The sequence below is a fragment of the Ciona robusta genome, chromosome 12, assembly GCF_009617815.1.
Source record: "Ciona robusta chromosome 12, ASM961781v2".
NCBI classification, from domain to species: Eukaryota; Metazoa; Chordata; class Ascidiacea; order Phlebobranchia; family Cionidae; genus Ciona; species Ciona robusta.
In genome coordinates, this window is record NC_143246.1 from 1,294,597 (window position 1) to 1,314,309 (window position 19,713).

The following is a 19,713-nucleotide window of genomic DNA, read 5'->3' on the forward strand; positions in this document are numbered from 1 at the left end:
GACTCCAACACAATGTTGTTAAATCTTTAAAACACGACCAGGATATTTAAATATTATGTGCTAAAGGTGTCCCATCTTCCCCCACCCCACTATAACTATTAACGTTGCAATAGAGGAGTTGTTATCATGTCTTGAGTTTTCTTAACTAAGGTGCTGATTATCTAATAACTGGAAAACTACAGCTGTGAGAAAAAAATTGGAAACCGTTTGTTTATATTTCTAAATCCCTGGTCTCATACACTGTATATCAACTACACATTTTCATCTCATTGTAAATTGTATTCAACAAATGCATGATTTGGATGAGGAAATAAACGAAATCAACTTAATTTTGCGGCCATCGCTTTCGATGATAACCTTCTTACTCTACCACGGCTTGAAACATCATTAAGTCGTTCGAACGCGTCGTCGCTGGCTTCGGATAAAGACTCAACGTAACGAACGGTCGTGTTTCGCCTCTTCCGTATATTTCGTAGATGCATTCTTTCAGAGGATTGTGGCAAATAATGAGGTTTACTACGGCGTGGACGAGGATCGGAAAGGAAACTTGAGTCTTTGCTGCTACTTGTTGTGTCAGAACCTGTGTTGTGATGGCATAATGGCTTAGAAAGTAATGTTAATAACTATAGCAAACCATGAATTAAAATTGCACCGATCGTTGTTGAAATTTGAATCGGGGCAACAACAGTCTTTACAACACAGGTGTTCTGTTTCACGAGTTGCTACAACAACTACAAAAACTGACCTTATATCAACTGCCTGCAACCGTTCCCACTTATAACAAATCAAATTGCTTTAATAGATTTTGCTTAGGGTTAATGCGACTTGATTGGTTAAGTGCCACCACGTGCACCTTATAGAATATGATTTTCATTTGATTTGTTTGGTTAAAAAACATGGCTGCGACCTGTCTTGCGTTCTTGAAACGAACTAACATATATGGATAAAATAAGCTTGAAAAATACTGCATTACTCAATTAAATCGACCCCACTAAAACTTACGCTGAAACTTGTTTTGTTTCTGAGGCAACCTTGATCTTAATCTTGAGGATTGCGCAAGTTGCGGCCGATCTTTCCTCAATCTTGGAGGAGGATTTTGATCTTCTGAATCACTTGAGGATGGATCATCCGGACTCAGGATTCTGCATCTCCGAGAGGAATTGCTCCTCCTTGATTCTGGAGCACGGGAAGAGGAAGGTTCGTTAGGATCAATAGGTTTATCCTCCGGAGGTTGGGAGTAACGGGAGCTTCTCTTCCTTCGTCTTCTACTTCTTGTTATGTATGAGTTTGACCTTTAGAAGAAAATTAGATTTTTGAAATCGAATATATTTTAGAACTACAAAAATTGTAACGAACGGTTGTGCTTCGCTGGGATTTTATTAAACTGGGATTTTATTAGATCACAAATTTAAATATATATAAACATGTTTTATATTCATGAGACGGTCACACCAAATCTTTCTATGGGTTTATAATGTTGAACATAACAACATATTGCTACCATTATTATAATCTTACATTTGTTTCTCCATCAGTTGAGCAGTTAAAGCTCCACGCATTGAAACAACATTCTCATATTCAGCAATTATCGGTTGCATGCGAGCTCGTATTAACGCTTGTAGACGAACTGTCATACTGTAGATCTGGAAGATTAAGTATGGAATCATCTAGTGTATAATGGTAGTCTTGTATTTTAGTGGGGGCATTTAAGAAGTGACTATATTCGTTCATGTAGAATTATACGTAATATGTGTCTTATACACTATAACTAGACACACATAGTGTATTCATACACCTCATGCTCAATATTGAGTTATAACATGGGTGACTTCTTATACACCAGACACACTTGGTGTATTCATACACCTCATGCTCACTGTCGAGTTATAACATGGGCGTCTTCTTATACACCAGACACACATGGTGTATTCATACACCTCATGCTCACTGTTTAGTTATAACATGGGCGTCTTCTTATACACCAGACACACATGGTGTATTCATACACCTCATGCTCACTGTTGAGTTATAACATGGGCGTCTTCTTATACACCAGACACACATGGTGTATTCATACACCTCATGCTCACTGTTGAGTTATAACATGGGCGTCTTCTTATACACCAGACACACATGGTGTATTCATACACCTCATGCTCACTGTTGAGTTATAACATGGGTGTCTTCTTATACACCAGACACACATGGTGTATTCATACACCTCATGCTCACTGCAGAGTTATAACATGGGCGTCTTCTTATACACCAGACACACATGGTGTATTCATACACCTCATGCTCACTGCTGAGTTATAACATGGGCGTCTTCTTATACACCAGACACACATGGTGTATTCATACACCTCATGCTCACTGCTGAGTTATAACATGGGCGTCTTCTTATACACCAGACACACATGGTGTATTCATACACCTTATGCTCACTGTCGAGTTATAACATTGGTGTCTTCTTATACACCAGACACACATGAAGTATTCATACACCTCATGCTCATTGTCGAATTGTAACATGGCTGTCTTCTTATACACCAGACACACATGATGTATTCATACACTTCATGCTCACTGTCGAGTTGTAACATGGCTGTCTTCTTATACACCAGACACACATGGTGTATTCATACACCTTATGCTCACTGTCGAGTTATAACATTGGTGTCTTCTTATACACCAGACACACATGAAGTATTCATACACCTCATGCTCATTGTCGAATTGTAACATGGCTGTCTTCTTATACACCAGACACACATGGTGTATTCATACACCTCATGCTCACTGTCGAGTTATAACATGAGTATCTTTTTATACACCAGACACACACGGTGTATTCATACACCTCATGCTCACTGTTGAGTTATAACATGGGTGTCTTCTTATACACCAGACACACACGGTGTATTCATACACCTCATGCTCACTGTCGAGTTATAACATGAGTATCTTTTTATACACCAGACACACACAGTGTATTCATACACCTCATGCTCACTGTTGAGTTATAACATGGGTGTCTTCTTATACACCAGACACACACGGTGTATTCATACACCTCATGTTCACTGTCAAGTTATAACATGAGTATCATCTTATACACCAGACACACACAGTGTATTCATACCCCTCATGCTCACTGTTGAGTTATACCATGGGTGTCTTCTTATACACCAGACACACACGGTGTATTCATACACCTCATGTTCACTGTCAAGTTATAACATGAGTATCATCTTATACACCAGACACACACGGTGTATTCATACATCTCTTAACTTACCTTAGATTTTTTATTAGTATTGTAAGCCTTAGAGTTGGTGAACATGAGATGCAAGTCACTTTCAACCTCCTTAGGATTATTGTAACCATCCTTTGAAAGTTTCTCGCGAATCATCGTCAGATTCATCGGTTCTTCTACGATGTCATAATAATCCTACAATACAAGTAGTATTAGCAAATGAATGGCAACCATATACGTTGCAAAGAGTTTTTCAGTAATAGCGAGTGTAGTGTTAGTTATTATTCTATATTGTGGGTTGGTGAAGGCAGCGTTAATACTTTTAATGTGTTTAATTTTAACTAAGTAAGGTTGCATCTGGTAAACATCGTTGCTTATGGAGTGTGTTGTCTGTTGTAAGAAATTTCAAGTCAGAATTCTCACAAAACTTTACCACGAAAACAGTATGTATATACCCATGTGAAACAAAATCCCACTATCCCTATATCACATTACACTAAAACCTATAAAACAAAAACCCATCCACATCTCACTGGGTAATGCTCTTCATTTACTCCTTCCCTGAAAGGACTCGCATCCTCTGTGTCCCAAGCAAACGAGAGGAGGTTGGAGCAACTTCCCTTCCACTCATCCATGCGATCTTGATCTTCTTTTTCATCCTCACTGATCCACGGTTGGTATCGGGACTTCTTTGCCCGAGTTATAACGTTTGTTATAGAGTTTAATCTATCAGAGGTCTGTAACATAAATATTCGGCTGCTGAATTACATCTTACTGCAATGCTGTGAGAAACAGTACCAGTAACATGTAGAGTCCGTATATAAACACGAGTTATTTCATCACCATAGAAATCTTACAGGGCAACCAAATGGGGCTAATTTCGCCGATTGTTTACCCTAGCAACGAGAATTTTTAAACAAATTTTTCTGCTTAGTCGCAGTTTATTTATAGAACTAAAAAACTGCAAAGCACTAATAAGCTTTAATAAATCTACACGACTACCCTGTATTTGTATTAAAAACATAAAATATATTAAATTTAGCTATATATGTACATATTTATATTATGTCTATGATCAATTTAGCCCCATTTGCTGTAAGGTATGTGATTTCTATAGGCGACATGAAATAACTCCTGTTTATATATGTAGAGCATATTTTATTCAGATTGATATGAATAATCAGGGTGTTGGAGTAATGAGCCAACTGTGGCCTATCCAAGGTCCTTGACATGCCTCGCCAATCGACTTCACCCATATAGAATATAAGTTGTTCACATCTTTAAAAAACCAAACAACTGCCATACTTACAGTTGGTTCAGTGACAACATCACATTCAACTGAGTGATCGCTTTCACACGCAGGTTCAACAATATCCACTATATGATCTACCCCATGTGTTGCATAGATATCCTCAATGTTGTGACAACTTTGGTTGTTGATAAATTCCCCAAGCAATGAATGGAGGATCTGGAACAAGTGATGTTGAAAGAAATCTCTTTATTGAGAAAGATATAGTAAAAGGGAAAACAAGTATATTCGTTTCATTTCAAGAGGCAAGTATGCTGTCATTTGAAGCAGGGTAGCACAAGCTTATTTTCTTTCTGCGTACAAAGCTTTTTTGGCCTAAAAAAGTTTTCTTCAGTTACTAGTAGCTCCCCTAGTGGGTGAAATATAACTTATAGTATTGTTACCCAAACCAAGGAAAACACACCGTTGCTTTTTTGACAATATCAGAATCTGGTTCGTTAAAAGCCAAAGCATTTTCTTCCAACTTCTGAACATCCCACAATAAACTTTCAAGTGATCGGTAAAAACGGTTTTGAAGACGACGTAGAATGAGTTTTAGATCAGTTGGATAAGCTACAGCGAGGGTGTAGGCTTGGTAGATCGTCAAATCAACAGGGGCAGAAAATGGGCTGAACATATCTGCAAGGTTTAAAATTTTTTTTTTTTTAAGAAAAGTAAATCTGCGAACATTATTATTTATTGGTGAACATTTGTGTTCAGTTTGTGGGAAATTTTAAGAACATATATGCTCGTGGTATTGTCTTTTAATACATGGTTGCGTTTGTTGTAATATTGCCTGCTTGGCAACTAGCATGAGGTCAACAAAATAATCCTTTTGGAGATTTCCTTACCCAAACCAAGCAACTTTTCAATCCCTGTAGAAATCCTTGAACAATCTTGATCAACACTATCAACATAGAGTTCATCAACTTTCCTCCATTCACTTGCTGAAGGTCTTTGATGGAAAATATCTTTCAAATCTTCTTCTTCAATTGGAAGACCTTTGTAAACATAGGATATTAAATAAATTTCACAATTATTTCGTAATCGTATGATCTTAAATTACCTTTTTCAGACTAAACGAACGAACATAAGATGCTTTTTATATAATTGAGATGAAAATGTTTCACAGGATTATCCTAATACTACTACCTCCTTTTTTTAAAAGATTGGCGCAAATTGTAAAGGAATATTTTATTAAAGAATCCCAATAAACCAAACTCACAATTCGATTCATTTAACAAATGTAAAATATCTTCAGAAGTTTCTCAATACATAAAGTTAAGCAAACTCACCCCTATCATTCTCGGATCTCCCCACCATTTCTTCAGTTGTTGGCTCCAAATCCCAGGGAGACATCCTTTCAACTTCCTGAAATATATTTCTAATTTACATAATACTAAACAACCGTTATGTGTCAAACTTTTTGGTTTAAAAACTTAGCTGACATAACTTTTGAGATGATCTGTGTTTTATAATATTATTAAAACATTAAGTAAATACAGAAGGTATAAAGAGTTACAAATAAATACATATATATATATATATATATATGTGTGTGTGTGTGCCATAGGCTATAATATTTGTATTGAAACTGACAAGTTACAATGTTTGGAGGATTGGTTTCTTTATGCCATTTTAACACAAAATATTGATTTAACCAAAACTTATCGAAATTTAATAACTATTGTAAATATGAAAATCGGTTTGAACAAAACTGTGCAAACTGTCTAGAAACACCAGTCAAATAAAAATAAAGTGTAGAACTTCTCACATTAGAATCCCATTCCACCAACAAAGATTGGAAAGGACTTTCGGGATATTTATCATCGAGTGGTTGATGGTTAACAACCGACCCAAACCACCATTCATCATCAATTATTGAACGAAATCGATCACCAGGTTTCCACTTTGTTAACATGCTTATGTCAAACTGAAACGGTGTATTAGGTAAGTATTGTTACTTTAGCTGCAAGGCATAGTATAATGAATTAATATTATTCCAACGTTTTGTGACTTGAACTCTTATAAAAGTAGCATTTACATAAAATTTTCAACAAGCTTTCTTCTGTTACTTCTGCTAACAGTCATATTGAAAAATAGTTTTCGGCTCTTCTGGTATATCTTTTTTTTATTCTAACGTTATGTTCGCCATTACCAGGATTTAAGGGTTTTCAAAAAGGTTTTGACAAAACGGTGTATTACTTATTTTAAAGTCAATAATAAACATTTTAGCTCTATAACCAATAAAAAGTGTAAATTTTTGTGGTACATGTATTACTCTGTGTTAAAAAGAATTTCCCATTAAAGTACTCAAACCATTAAATCTTTTCTGCCAAAAAATACCTTCCCACCTTATTCTGTAGAACAATGAAGTCAATCACATCTGGAAGATCGTGGAACCTTAGTTTGAAATATTCCTCTTCATTTTCTTTAACATTCTGTCGTTGAAGTTGTAAGCAACACAATGTGGGTGGACCAATCTCATATTCAATTGAGGTTACATTGCACACTTCAATATAGCTGGAAAATATGAATTAATGCTTGTATGCTGGGAAAACAACAATGGTTATAACAAAGGTGTTCTGTTTCATACATCTTGCAGCAGCTTACGCATCATCTTGTAATTTTTAATGTATGGGTAATTTAGACAATCCATAAAAACAGGTTAGAGAAATTGTCAGAAAGTGTCTTGCTAAAAAACACATACAGTCATACACCCACAAAGGTAGCGGCGTCAAGCCTCAAACCTATGCAACTTCTATATGTATGTCTACTATAAACAAACAGTTTTTAAATAAACTCACTTTAATTCCATCATATTATAACAAATATTTGACTCAGGTCCAACATTCCAAATATTCTTATCTAACACAGCTTTAATATATAACTGATGTCCCTGTAAAACAAATGCGATTATGTATTATAATAACTGATGTAAGTTTTCACATAAAGTATTAGCATAAAGTGTTAACAAAACAACCTTGAATTGGTTGCACCAATTTTCACAGATGTTTATGTAAGTTAAGTTGTATTTGGCCAACATTTCAGTATCTTTGACAGTTAGTTTATATAAGTCAAGAATTTATTTAAGAATATTATCCCAAAATAATGACCATTAGTACATGCCTAAACCTGCTGACAATTTTTATATACCTATACGTAATGACCTTTATACATAACTATAAAAACTACCTGTTGAAAATAGACAACACAATCCCCGATCTGTGGCATGTATGGAGAAGGTCGAGCTACATCTTGACTGATCCACTTTGGTGGGAGGTATTCATCTGGCGGGGGTTGCCCGGGTACAATGGGGAAAGGGGGTTCTATCTGTAGGGGGCAAGTGTGGGTAGATGGTTAAGCATTACATTTAGTTCATTTTTATCTGTTTAAAACACAAAATCAAATCTGCTGCGGTAATATAGTGGCAAGTGCGGACATGAAGGTGGTTGATAATTGAGTTGACTTTATTATTTTCCTTTTCTGTTGCAGTTGCTACAAAACATTACAAAATATAACTTACTAGCTCTTCTGTTAAAAAAATTAATTTAGTTAAATTTCTAGAAAAACATGTAAAATGTGGTAGCAAGTGGGAATACATGGCATAGTTAGTAAAAACACGTATGTCAATTATGTATGTTTAGAGGGTGAGGCCACTCAGGAGTTATAACATGGGTGTCTTATTGTTCAGTATTTGCAGTGGTTTTATATATCTTGGTCTGGTTTATGATTATTCAACCACTTTGTGGGTGGTTGTTTGATACTGGAACTCCTTTATGACAGAGAGCTAATACACAGTCAGACATGTTATTGCACATTGTATGTGGTGGCTTTATACACCTCATGCTTGCTTATGAGTTACCAAGTATGCAGCTTTGTGGGTAATTGTTTTTAGCTAGCAATTTACTGAATTTATAAAACCCATCGACTTTGATATACAGTTATACTTACCGGTTTAACAACGGTTTGTTTTGGTGAAATATTTGTGGAGGTTGTTGGTTGGTTTTCATCAAGTGTTTCTGTGTCAACATTATATATGATGTATTAACATTATATATGAACTATTAATATTATATATAAGTAATATAATATTCTTTAAGCCAAATGGTAATGAATTCAAGACTGGGCGCTGCTGTATGCGTATGTGTCCTTAGACACTTAATGACAAACTTCTATGTGCAGCAGGATTGAGGACAAAACTTTGGTCCTTTGGTAGGGCACAACAAACAATCGCCAGAAGATCTCTTTACGACTAACAAATTCTAGATTATTTTTAATCTTATTAAGATGTTTTAACAAAGTACCTGTTGTGACATCACAAATAGAAGTTTCTTCGGAACATTTCCTTCGTTTGCGAGCTGAAAAATGTTGTCCATAAAACAACCAAAACTTATAAAATCATAAAAAGAAATCAATAAAAACATATCAAGGATTATCCACACTGTGTGAAAATGCATACAAGTGTTACATTATTCTAATTGTTACCATTATTGGAATGAACGGGCGATCCTTCATTTTCCTCTGAACTCCAACCTTCAGAATAACTATCTGTGATGTCATACAGTGTATTATGAGTCATTTCATGGCAGAATATTTAAAAAGAATAAAGTAGGTATGATAAAAAAATGATATTATTTTAAATTTGAGTAAATTAAATTAGAAGAAGAAACATGATTAAATAGAATGTGTTTCCCAATAAAATATGACATCACACACCTAATCATGACATCATAATACCTGATCTCATTCTACGTTTCCTAGTGTTAATATTAGCATGGTAGTTTTCCACTGAGGCTGCATCAGGTTCTTCAGCAGATGAAGCATCCGTTGTGGTTTCCCAATCTTGCTCATCATCTGGTTAATAGAAACAATTTAGGGAGGGTAATGTTCAAATTATAGTTTTAATGGTGGGGGTCTTGTTTAAAACAGTGTTATGTTACAAAGTTTGCCACGCGTCTCGCCCAAGGACACATATGACTTTTTAGCATCAAGTCTTGAACCTGGTATTCTCTAAGTATGATTCAAGCGCCCAACCACTGCGCCATGGACCCGGACCTTACTTACTTGACAACGGCATTGAATTTAGCCTTGTGCTGTATGAATGGTGGGCGCTTGGTATCTTCCTTAAATAATCTGAGTTGCGTGTTTTTTCCCTGTTCACCTGGAATGATACAATCAACTTAGTTAAATACATTTTCTTGGGTGTGGAGGCCAACTATATTTTAAAATATACAATACAAAGATGCAAGATTAATTTATGCCTTATTGAAATAGAGATTTAACTCGCATTTAAAACATTTCTTTAGAAAACGCACGAAAACCAGATGTGTGGTGCAATGCAGTTTGGTTACTTAATGCCTTATTTTTCAGTACAAGTTGTACAAACCTGAGAATTCAAATAATTCATTGAAGCAGCTCGATGTTTGTTTAAACTTTTGTGGTTCTTTCTTGTGATCTCTTCGTTGTAAATCGAGATTTCATTAAAACCGGTCTCTCGAGCTATTTCATCACGTTTCCTGAAAACAAGAGGATTGTCTAGAATGTCTAGAATAATTTGGTTGGGATAGCCTAGTGTATATTGGGGCTGATCAATGATAACATTTGGCCAATTGGCCTACAGTGCTCTGGTGCAATGTAAAACAGGTTCAGGTGTGTCGTGAAACATCTAGTAATTAAAAATACATTCTATAAAGTGTTGCCTAGAGTCAGAACCCAATTTTAAACTATGATGTGGAGGTCTAAGCTGGAATTTAATTGTTTATTAACCTTCAACAACTTAAGAACCCTTGATCTATGCAAGAAGTTCGAAATAACATAAATTTGCAACATATATATTTTGAATTTTTAATCATGTCTATCCTGCTATGCATAATGCCCATGTAGGAGATAAAATATACAGCAGTAGCCATAATATATGGTAGATTTTATGTTTTAAACAGTGACCTTTGTGATGTCACCAAACAGTGACCTTTGTGATGTCATACTATGGACTTCCTGCCCTATGTTATTCATTCAAAATAGATTCTTCTTGGCTTCAGTAAGTCTAAAACATATCGCTGTGTTGCAAGTTTAAGGCATTTTACAAAATACTTGGCAAAAAGTTTGTAGCTTGAAGTTGTAAAGATAAAAAAACATTGAAATAGAAAACTAGAAAAATGTCAGTCGGAATATTTCGCGTTCAAAACAAAGTGTTGTTTTTGTTTGGAAAGGTCTTATGTGTGGTTTGTGCAGTTGTTGTTATCCTCACACAACTATGGGTGGTGTTTAATTCACAAACAAAAGAAAAAGAAACAAATGATGTTTTGCTAAAACTTTGTAATATATTTGAAAAACTCAATGTACAGTTAGTGTTGTTTGACTCTGACATTCTGCAAGCAAGGGGAAAAGATAGCCAACACCTTGTAAGCTTGAATCTGCTTCAATCTAACAGTAAAGTGACATTGATGACATTTGGAGTATTAGGCAGCGAGTTTATGGCACAGAAGGAAGCAACTATGAAAGAAATCGAAGAGATTTTTCTATTAAATTATATAAGTCTTGTGCAAGATCCAAGAGAAAATATTCCAATTCAAATTCCTGGCCACTTATGGATTGTTGATAATCACCACATAATTCATATTAAAATGTCACATAAGCGAGGAAATGGCTACCTTTGGATTGCTCCAATAAGTAATATTGAATGGGGCAAAATAATTGAAGTTTTAAACCCTTTCGTTAAAGGGGGCATTCTTGGATTTGGAACCAAAATTCGAAGATATGCTCAAGCTGTTGATAGCAATGTGTTTGAAACTGCTTTAACTCTTCCATTTTACGATAGCAAATTATTCATTCCATTGGAAACAACTTCATTTTTGGAGGATTTAAAAAGTTCCGAGTTTGTAGAATGCAACCACATGCGAGCAGACAACTTCAAACAGAAATACGAACAGAACATCACAGAGAAAGATGTAAAATACATTTTAACCTCTAAGCGTATTCTAACAACAGCTTCAAAGGTGTTCAATGAACTGAAGATACCATTCACATTAAGTTCGGGTAATTTGTTAGGTTGGTTTAGACAATGTGATGTCATACCTTACGCAAAAGATGTCGATATTGAAGTCAAAATTACTGATTTTTCGATGAAACTTATTGAAAATTTAATTCTTCATAAATTTATTCTACATCATAAATCGGGACGCTTACTTGACTCTCTTGTGCTTGCATTCTACAGGGATGGTGTCAAACTGGATTTGTATTTCGTCTATGAAGAAATAGACAAGTTTTGGTCAGGTTTTACCGGGGCAAATGGAGCAAAGTACAAACTGTCTCAGCCTAAGTATTCAAACTGCTGGGGTGATCTACTGGGTTTGAAAGTGCGTGTACCGTGTGATACTTTGACATATATAACTACACAATATGGTAGTGAATGGGCTGTGCCTATTAAGAATTATCACTGGATAACATCACCCAGAAATATAGTGGAGAATGGCAAATGGGATGGTACGGCATTTAATCCAGTGATATTTGATCCAATTAACTCAACAAATCAAATAGCCGTGTTTAATATTTTAAAGAAAGTAGAAGAATTGCTTTGAATTTCAAAAAGATTTTATGATGTTTTGTGTTTTGTAATTATTTCTCTTTCACTCTGTATGAATCCTTGAGAATCTAGGATTTAGCCAAGGTTTGGCCTATCACCCAACACCTAGTCATAGATTGCCTTTTTAGTGTGTCAGAAAGTGAAACTCTGACTCCCAAGCCTTGTAATCATAATGCTGTTGCTATGTTTAATAATTACTTATATATTTCCTTATATACAGTGTTCACCAATGTGTTGTTTATGCTACTGGTACTTATACCGTATGTGTTGTTGCCACCTGGTGTATTATAAGTTTAAAGGCTCTTAACATCACAAATGAAACAATTTTCAGAAAATCTTTTCCCCACTTATTTATACTATGTGTTTGTAGTTTTTATGATGCTCTGTTGGCTTTCGTGTTTATTCTTGCATTTGCTCTCTAATTATATACCTATAAAATATACTTGTCATTTATTCTGAAATCAGATTTGAAGAAATAAATAAAATTTACAAATGTTAGCTCTTAGTAAATTTTGAGTTGGTGCTCTATACCAACAGCCGCGAATGGGTTGTCTAATTGTCAACCATACTAAACATTGTAAACCACAACAATCACAGTTACGCATGGAAACAGAGCACCTGTATTCTAACGACTATTGTTGCCCCACCAGGTGAAATGTGAGGTCTGTATAATTATAATTGTCTAGAATCAAACAAATTAGTTGGTTGGGAGAAAGTGTACAGTAGGGCTTATCAAGGTATAAGTTACAGTGCTTGGTGCAATGCTGAAGTCTTGGGTGTGTCATAAAACATCCTGAGGTGGTAGATACTCCATTTTGAGCGGTGAATTGATAAGAAACAACAAACGTGAGACACACGGTATTTATAGCGGAAAAACGATACGAAAAAGGCACTCGTGTACGGTTCGGCGCACACACACGCGGCGGGTCGCCACACACTCCTCCCCAGTATCGAACAATCACCCGGATAACGCCGTGGTGGGTTGACGTTGCGTCTTGGTATTCCCCGCCCTTCGGTAGTTCGACCGGAACTGCCGTGGACATGTTAACATGCGCCGGCTTAAGACGGTCAATCGGCTTTTCGCTCGCTTTAACCCGAAGCTTAAACGTATTCGTCGCGCATTAAACAACCTTATAGGGACCATCGTATGGTTTTGTCACCGGTGGGCGGTGAGAGTCGCAGCGAACAAAGACATATTCGCTGCTCTTCAGGGCACGCGGAACCGTCACCTGTAAATTGCTGTGCCTCGACATCGGCTTGGGTAGAACCTGGTGAATCTTATCTCGAAACAAAGATAACGCTGGTGTCTGTTGTTGTTCTTCAATGGATACGAATTGGCCGGGAACAGCGAGCGTAGTGCCATACACAAGCTCGGCGGGGCCTTTTAGAAAGTAGAGAAAATGCCTAACAGCTAAGTGCAGCGCCGGAAGTTTTCTGTCAAATGCGCTGTACTTTGTCTCTGGCCGTCGAAGCTGGCGACTAAAAAATGCGAGGGGTCTTCAAGTACGGCCGATCACCAACCGCAGTTTGGAAAGTATCGACCGTTAGCGCGGTTTTCGCATTCCATTTGGATGGTGTAACATGGTTGCCTCAGCGAGAGCCTCTTTCGCTTTTTTCCAAACCGAGGTTCCTTAGTTTGGCGGCAACCGCGCGGTATATGCTTGTCGGCGGCGCGCATGCCTTATCAAACAGTGTCCGTCAGGCGTTGAAATGTTTAAGCGGCATTCTTTAATCCAAATGGCATGCATGTAAACTGGAAAAGGCCGAAAGGTGTAATGACTGCTGTTTTAGGAATGTCTGCAGCCACCACCGGAACGTGATGATATCCCCTCACGAGGTCGATTTTGGAATAGATGCTTTTTTTCTGCTGTTCAAGCAGTGAAATCTTGGACATTCGAGATTGAGTAACGATCGGGTGTAGTTGCAGCGTTGAGCCGTCGGTAGTCTTCGCATGGCCGCCAACCGGCTGAAGACTTCAGGACCATATATGCAGCGGGCTGGACGATCTTTGAACGATTCCCAAATCCATCATTTTCCGAAATTCAGCCTTTGCAATCTCTAGTTTTTCTGCTTTAGTAAAGTGCGAGAAACCTGGGAAGCTGACAGTTGTGGGTAGGGTGCCAATAAAGGCAATAACTGCATATACGGTGCTGATGGTTCATTCAACTGTGGTGAAACACGCGAAGATCCTTCAACTCAACTTTCTTTGTGTCAGGTGTAGCTTCAACTTTCTTTGGGTCAGGTGTAGCGTCACGTGCTTGTAACCATACGTGGCCATCAAGCTTCCGTTCGCTGCTTTTAGTGTATATCACGACTGTAAATGTTCCGCACTCGTAACCCGTAGATGGGGGGACGATAACTTCTGTGCCGGTATCCATTAACAATTTCTGGCCAGACATGCGGGTTCTCACACAGAAAGGGCTTGGCGATTTACCGGTTGCTTCAGCTATTAAAGGCAACCGGCGCTGGTGTTTTAGGCATAGGAGCATGGAGGATAACAAGGGCGCGCTTTCTGAACCGCCTGGTGTGGTAGTAACACACGCCTGTTGAGCCACTACTACCCTTGTCTGCTCATTTTATCTGCTTCTTTGTCGTGTTGCACGCATACCATACAGGTCCGCTCTCCTTGCCAGTTCTGTTGAATCTTTGATATCTTCCCCAGCAAGCATGGGACGGATATCTTCGGGCCTGTGCTACAGAAAAAAGTACTCGAACAGCAAGCACGGCTGATGATTGCCAAGGAGAGCGAGCATCTCATCCATTAGTTCCGATGGTTTTCTGTCGCCCGAAGGCGGCATGTTTATTAAGCGTGCGGCGCGTTCCAAATGTGGAAGGTCGAACAGGCGTCGCTTGATTGCTTCGTACCTGTTTCGGTCTTGTGGTTGCTCCAAAATGTCCAGTAGTCGACAGGCGGTATCCTGGTCCAGTGCCGAAACAACATGGTAATACTTGGTTTCGACGGTGGTGCTCCGTTTAAGTTGAAAATGTGCTTTAGCTTGGAGAAACCAAACACGTGGCTGAGAAAACCAAAATGCTGGGAGTTTGACCGCTGCCGCAATTTTCGATTCCATTTTGCGTCTTGCAGAACTGTCAAATTTCGATTTGGACACCAAGGTCACCAATGAAGCGGTTGATACTTTATTGTGAGCGATTAATTTATAACAAACAATAAAAACGAGACACGGTATTCAACATTTCGAGCGTGAATCGCCTATACAAATGCATGGTCGGCATGTGTTTATTTGGTTCTTGTAAGCAATACAAAGCTAGAAAACACGTATAGCGGTTATTTTAACATTTAAAACATAAGTTTTAATTTAAACTTTGTTATATAATATTAAATCTAAGAATTAATGTGAAGTAAATTAATATTTTGACTGGTTTTCAGCGTGATTTATCAGGCTACTTTACGTTGGCAATTAATACTAGCAGCAATAAGCTTAGTTTACATAATAGTATATGCTCATACCCACGAATCTATACAGAACCATTATTTACTACATTTATAATCCAACATAAGTGGACATGCAGCTCCAAACTGCTCAAGTACGAGCAGATAAGATGTTCGCGCTTTCCGATTTGATAAAGACCCGGAAGGGATAGAAAAGGTAGCTTATTAATTCAGTAAAGAACCAAAAACAGAGGGCCAAAATAGTAACTCAGTATTGTTTTCCTCAACGTCACTTCGATATTGGGCAAATTTTACAAAGAAACCTTACGTTTCGTTGCCGGGTATACGTGTTAAGTTTGTGCGCCAAAAAAGAAAAATCACGGCAATTTAAATGCAAAACTGCAGTTAGATACACCAGTATATGTTAATGTTGTGCGTTTTTGTTTGAATTTTCACATTTTAAACATGTTCTTTTATGTTTTTGGTTGGTATACTTGATATTTTCTGTTTTTCACTCTTTAATCGATTGAGAGTTCAATACAATCTGATTCTTTATGTGAGGTTTATTATTGTGATAAGGCCGGAGACATCACAGACGCGGGACAAAGGAAAACACGCCTCATTGTTTTAAAATCCGTTTCCTAAATTGGTCTATCTATACCAAAGTTAGTATAGAGTATAGACCGACGTTGACCTATATTACATTGACGGTATCTATAGCGGAAAACGATACGAAGAAGGCACGCGTGTACGGTTCGGCGCACACATACGTGGCGGGTTGCAACAATCCACTAATTAAGAATATATTTTATAACAGTGGTTTATAACCTATGAGTAATTAATTTCCGGATAGCAGATGGGTGATCAGCTGAACCAGAATATTTAAAACTATAGATGTAACAAACAGTGTCACAGCTGTAACTGGTAAAGTTTTATTACTTATGTTTTGAGTCCTATATGTTCAAAACAACCAAACAAACACAGTATTATTTTATTATATTTAGAATGGTCTCGTCATAGTGATTTATTTTCTCATTAGTTCTCGTCGCTTGTTTTTTTATATTTTATTCTTGTGTGTTGAGACAAGCGAGCTATATTTTGTCGAATAGATCTTTCAGTTAAACTTTTAAGAATGAAGCGTCATGTTGAGAGCGCACGAAGCACTCAGGTATTTAACTCAAAAGAAAACTCATATTTTAAACTGTGCCAGCAGATAACTTCAGTTATCTATAAATCACCACTAACATTGTTGACTACGTTCCTTTCTGCTTAGCTCTGTGAATCAGGATTTCCAAGCGTTGTTGCTTTGAAATCAAAATCCCGAAACAAGCTGTTAGATCTGAGATTTGCGTTGTGCAGTATCCAAAATCGCACCCAATATTGCATCGGTTGTACACAAAAAACAAGAGCAAATGTATCACTGACACTATCGATGATCAATTTCGTTCTTTATGTTAAATGTTGTGTTTGTTGAATAAAGCTGTTTTATATTTTTAATATGGCAAAATAGATAAAATTAGATTTTTGGTAATGTGACTTTAATCTTGATAGCAATGGGTAATAAGGGAAAAAGGTTAAGAACCCCTGTTCTATAATTATGTAGATGTCGAAAAAAATATAAATGTGCAATATTTATATTTTGCATTTTTGATTATGTTTATGCAGGTAATAAACAGCAAGAATGGCATTCTCCGCTACCGACTAAACTAGTTGCCGCCTAAATTTGGTTTTTCATTATTTTAGTCGGTCGATTTTGAACAACTATTTCTGTAATGAGAAATGCACAGAAACTTGGTCGGCCGATTAAATGTGAAAAACCACCAACTAAATTTTAGTCGGCCGAATAAAAAAAAGCGGTAACCATAGTTACCACGACCGACTAGTTTAGTCGGTCGCCATCCAAGTAGCAATAATATATGGTTGAGTTTATGTTTCAGTAAAACCAAACAGTGACCTTTGTGATGTCATTCTTTGGACTTCCTGCCCTATTTTATTCATTCACAATAGATTGTTCTTGGCTACAATAGTTCTTTAATAAAAAAAACATATCGCTGTGTTGTAAGTTTGAGGCATTTTACAAAATACTTGGCAAGAAGTTTGCAGCTTGAAGTTGGAAAGATAAAAAAAAAACATTGAAATAGAAAACTAGAAAAATGTCAGTCGGAATATTTCGCGTTCAAAACAAAGTGTTGTTTTTGTTTGGAAAGGTCTTATGTGTGGTTTGTGCAGTTGTTATTATCCTCACACAACTATGGGTGGTGTTTAATTCACAAGCAAATGAAAAGGGAACAAATCATGTTCTGCTAAAACTTTGTAATATATTTGAAAAACTCAATGTACAGTTAGTGTTGTTTGACTCTGACATTCTTCAAGCAATGGGAAAAGATAGCCAACATCTTGTAAGCTTGAATCTGCTTCAATCTAACAGTAAAGCGACATTGATGACATTTGGAGTATTAGGCAGCGAGTTTATGGCACAGAAGGAAGCAACTATGAAAGAAATCGAAGAGATTTTTCTATTAAATTATGTAAGTCTTGTGCAAGATCCAAGAGAAAATATTCCAATTCAAATTCCTGGCCACTTATGGATTGTTGATAATCATCACATAATTCATATTATGATGTCACATAAGCGAGGAAATGGCTACCTTTGGATTGCTCCAATAAGTAATATTGAATGGGGGAAAATAATTGAAGTTTTAAACCCTTTCGTTGAAGGGGGCATTCTTGGATTTGGAACCAAAATTCGAAGATATGCTCAAGCTGTTGATAGCAATGTGTTTGAAACTGCTTTAACTCTTCCATTTTACGATAGAAAATTATTCATTCCATTCCAAACAACTACATTTTTGGAGGATTTGAAAAGTTCAGAGTTTATAGAATGCAACCACATGCGTGCAGACAACTTCAAACAGAAATACGAACAGAACATCACAGAGGAAAATGTAAAATATAATTCAACTTCCATGCGTATTCTAACAACAGCTTCAAAGGTGTTCAATGAACTGAAGATACCATTCACATTAAGTTCGGGTAATTTGTTAGGTTGGTTTAGACAATGTGATGTCATACCTTACGCAAAAGATGTCGATATTGAAGTCAAAATTACTGATTTTTCAATGAAACTTATTGAAAATTTAATTCTTCACAAATTTATTTTACATCTAAAATCGGGACGCTTACATGACTCTCTTATGCTTGCATTCTACAGGGATGGTGTCAAACTGGATGTGTATTTTGTCTATGAAGAAATGGACTGGTTTTGGTCAGGTTTCACAGAACCAAATGGTATAAAGTACAAACTGGTTCAGCCTAAGTATTCAAACTGCTGGGGTGATCTACTGGGTTTGAAAGTGCGTGTACCGTGTGATACTTTGACATATATAGCTACACAATATGGTAGTGAATGGGAAGAGCCTACTAAGGATTATAACTGGATAACATCACCCAAAAATATAGTGGAGAATGGCCTATGGGACGATGCTGCATTTAATCCAGTTTATTTTTATCCAGTTAGCTCAACGAATCAAATAGACGTGTTTAATATTTTGAAAGAAGTAAAAGAATTGCTTTGAATTTCAAAAGAACGTTTTGTAATTTTTTCTCTTCCATTCTGTATAAATATGAATCCTTGAGAAACTACGATTTAGCCAAGGTTTGGCCTATCACCCCAACACCTAGTCATGGATTGCCTTTTTAGTGTGTTGGAAATTGAAATTCTGACTCCCAAGCATTGTAATCATAATGCTGATGCTATGTTTAATAATTACTTATATATTTTCTTATATACAGTGTTCACCAATGTGTTGTAAATGCTACTTATACTGTATGTGTTTTTTCAAACCAGTTGTATTATAAGTTTGAAAGGCTTTTAACATAACCAAAAAAAATAAATCAGAAAATCTTTTTCCCACTTACTTATAATATACGTTTGTGGTTTTTGTGACCTTTTTCCGCTGATTTCTAACATGCAGTTGTAGTTTTTAAGATACTCTGGTATTATGGCTTTTGTTTTTATTCTTGCTTGCTCTCTAATTGTTAATTTATAAAATGCACTTATCATTTAATCTGTAGTCAGATTTAAGGAAACATAATAAATTCTACACACGTTAGCTCTTATGTAAAGCACTCTTTGGGGGTATTCTTAAATGAAAAAAAACAATGGATTTACCAATTGTCAGCGCGAGTTGTGG

General features: G+C 36.6%; 3 protein-coding genes and 1 pseudogene across 5 annotated transcripts in view; 2 read left to right on the top strand and 2 right to left on the bottom strand.

Moving 5' to 3' along the window:
- Positions 1 to 258: 258 nt before the first annotated feature.
- Positions 259 to 19,713, bottom strand: part of LOC149726273 (bromodomain and WD repeat-containing protein 3-like) — a 28,264-nt gene continuing 8,809 nt past the window's right edge. The window contains exons 17-35 of the mRNA XM_089889923.1: positions 9,934 to 10,063; positions 9,612 to 9,708; positions 9,285 to 9,401; positions 9,033 to 9,095; positions 8,852 to 8,905; positions 8,499 to 8,566; positions 7,740 to 7,877; positions 7,352 to 7,443; positions 6,899 to 7,067; positions 6,319 to 6,477; positions 5,840 to 5,915; positions 5,396 to 5,545; positions 4,969 to 5,183; positions 4,566 to 4,724; positions 3,790 to 3,993; positions 3,299 to 3,451; positions 1,519 to 1,643; positions 1,003 to 1,292; positions 259 to 580 (exon numbers count right to left, since the gene is read on the bottom strand). Of these exons, the coding sequence (XP_089746049.1) occupies positions 321 to 580; positions 1,003 to 1,292; positions 1,519 to 1,643; positions 3,299 to 3,451; positions 3,790 to 3,993; positions 4,566 to 4,724; positions 4,969 to 5,183; positions 5,396 to 5,545; positions 5,840 to 5,915; positions 6,319 to 6,477; positions 6,899 to 7,067; positions 7,352 to 7,443; positions 7,740 to 7,877; positions 8,499 to 8,566; positions 8,852 to 8,905; positions 9,033 to 9,095; positions 9,285 to 9,401; positions 9,612 to 9,708; positions 9,934 to 10,063 (2,719 nt within the window). The 3' untranslated portion in view covers positions 259 to 320. The remainder of the gene's footprint in view (positions 581 to 1,002; positions 1,293 to 1,518; positions 1,644 to 3,298; positions 3,452 to 3,789; positions 3,994 to 4,565; positions 4,725 to 4,968; positions 5,184 to 5,395; positions 5,546 to 5,839; positions 5,916 to 6,318; positions 6,478 to 6,898; positions 7,068 to 7,351; positions 7,444 to 7,739; positions 7,878 to 8,498; positions 8,567 to 8,851; positions 8,906 to 9,032; positions 9,096 to 9,284; positions 9,402 to 9,611; positions 9,709 to 9,933; positions 10,064 to 19,713) is intronic.
- On the top strand, positions 10,628 to 12,124 carry LOC149726274 (ribitol-5-phosphate transferase FKTN-like). Its single transcript, XM_089889850.1, has one exon. The coding sequence runs from the start codon at positions 10,703 to 10,705 to the stop codon at positions 12,122 to 12,124; it is 1,422 nt and encodes a 473-aa protein (XP_089745976.1). The 5' UTR covers positions 10,628 to 10,702.
- On the bottom strand, positions 12,062 to 16,100 carry LOC149726275 (uncharacterized; annotated as a pseudogene).
- LOC149726276 (ribitol-5-phosphate transferase FKTN-like) lies at positions 16,220 to 19,632 on the top strand. 3 transcript variants are annotated; one of them, XM_089889934.1, is made up of 2 exons: positions 16,220 to 18,553; positions 18,732 to 19,632. In XM_089889934.1, the coding sequence occupies exons 1-2, from the start codon at positions 17,674 to 17,676 to the stop codon at positions 18,812 to 18,814; spliced, it is 963 nt and encodes a 320-aa protein (XP_089746060.1). In that variant the 5' UTR covers positions 16,220 to 17,673; the 3' UTR covers positions 18,815 to 19,632. The 3 variants fall into 3 exon arrangements, with proteins under 3 accessions (XP_089746060.1, XP_089746058.1, XP_089746059.1); XM_089889932.1 differs by having other exon boundaries at positions 16,241 to 16,688; positions 16,794 to 19,632; XM_089889933.1 differs by having other exon boundaries at positions 16,241 to 16,444; positions 16,794 to 19,632.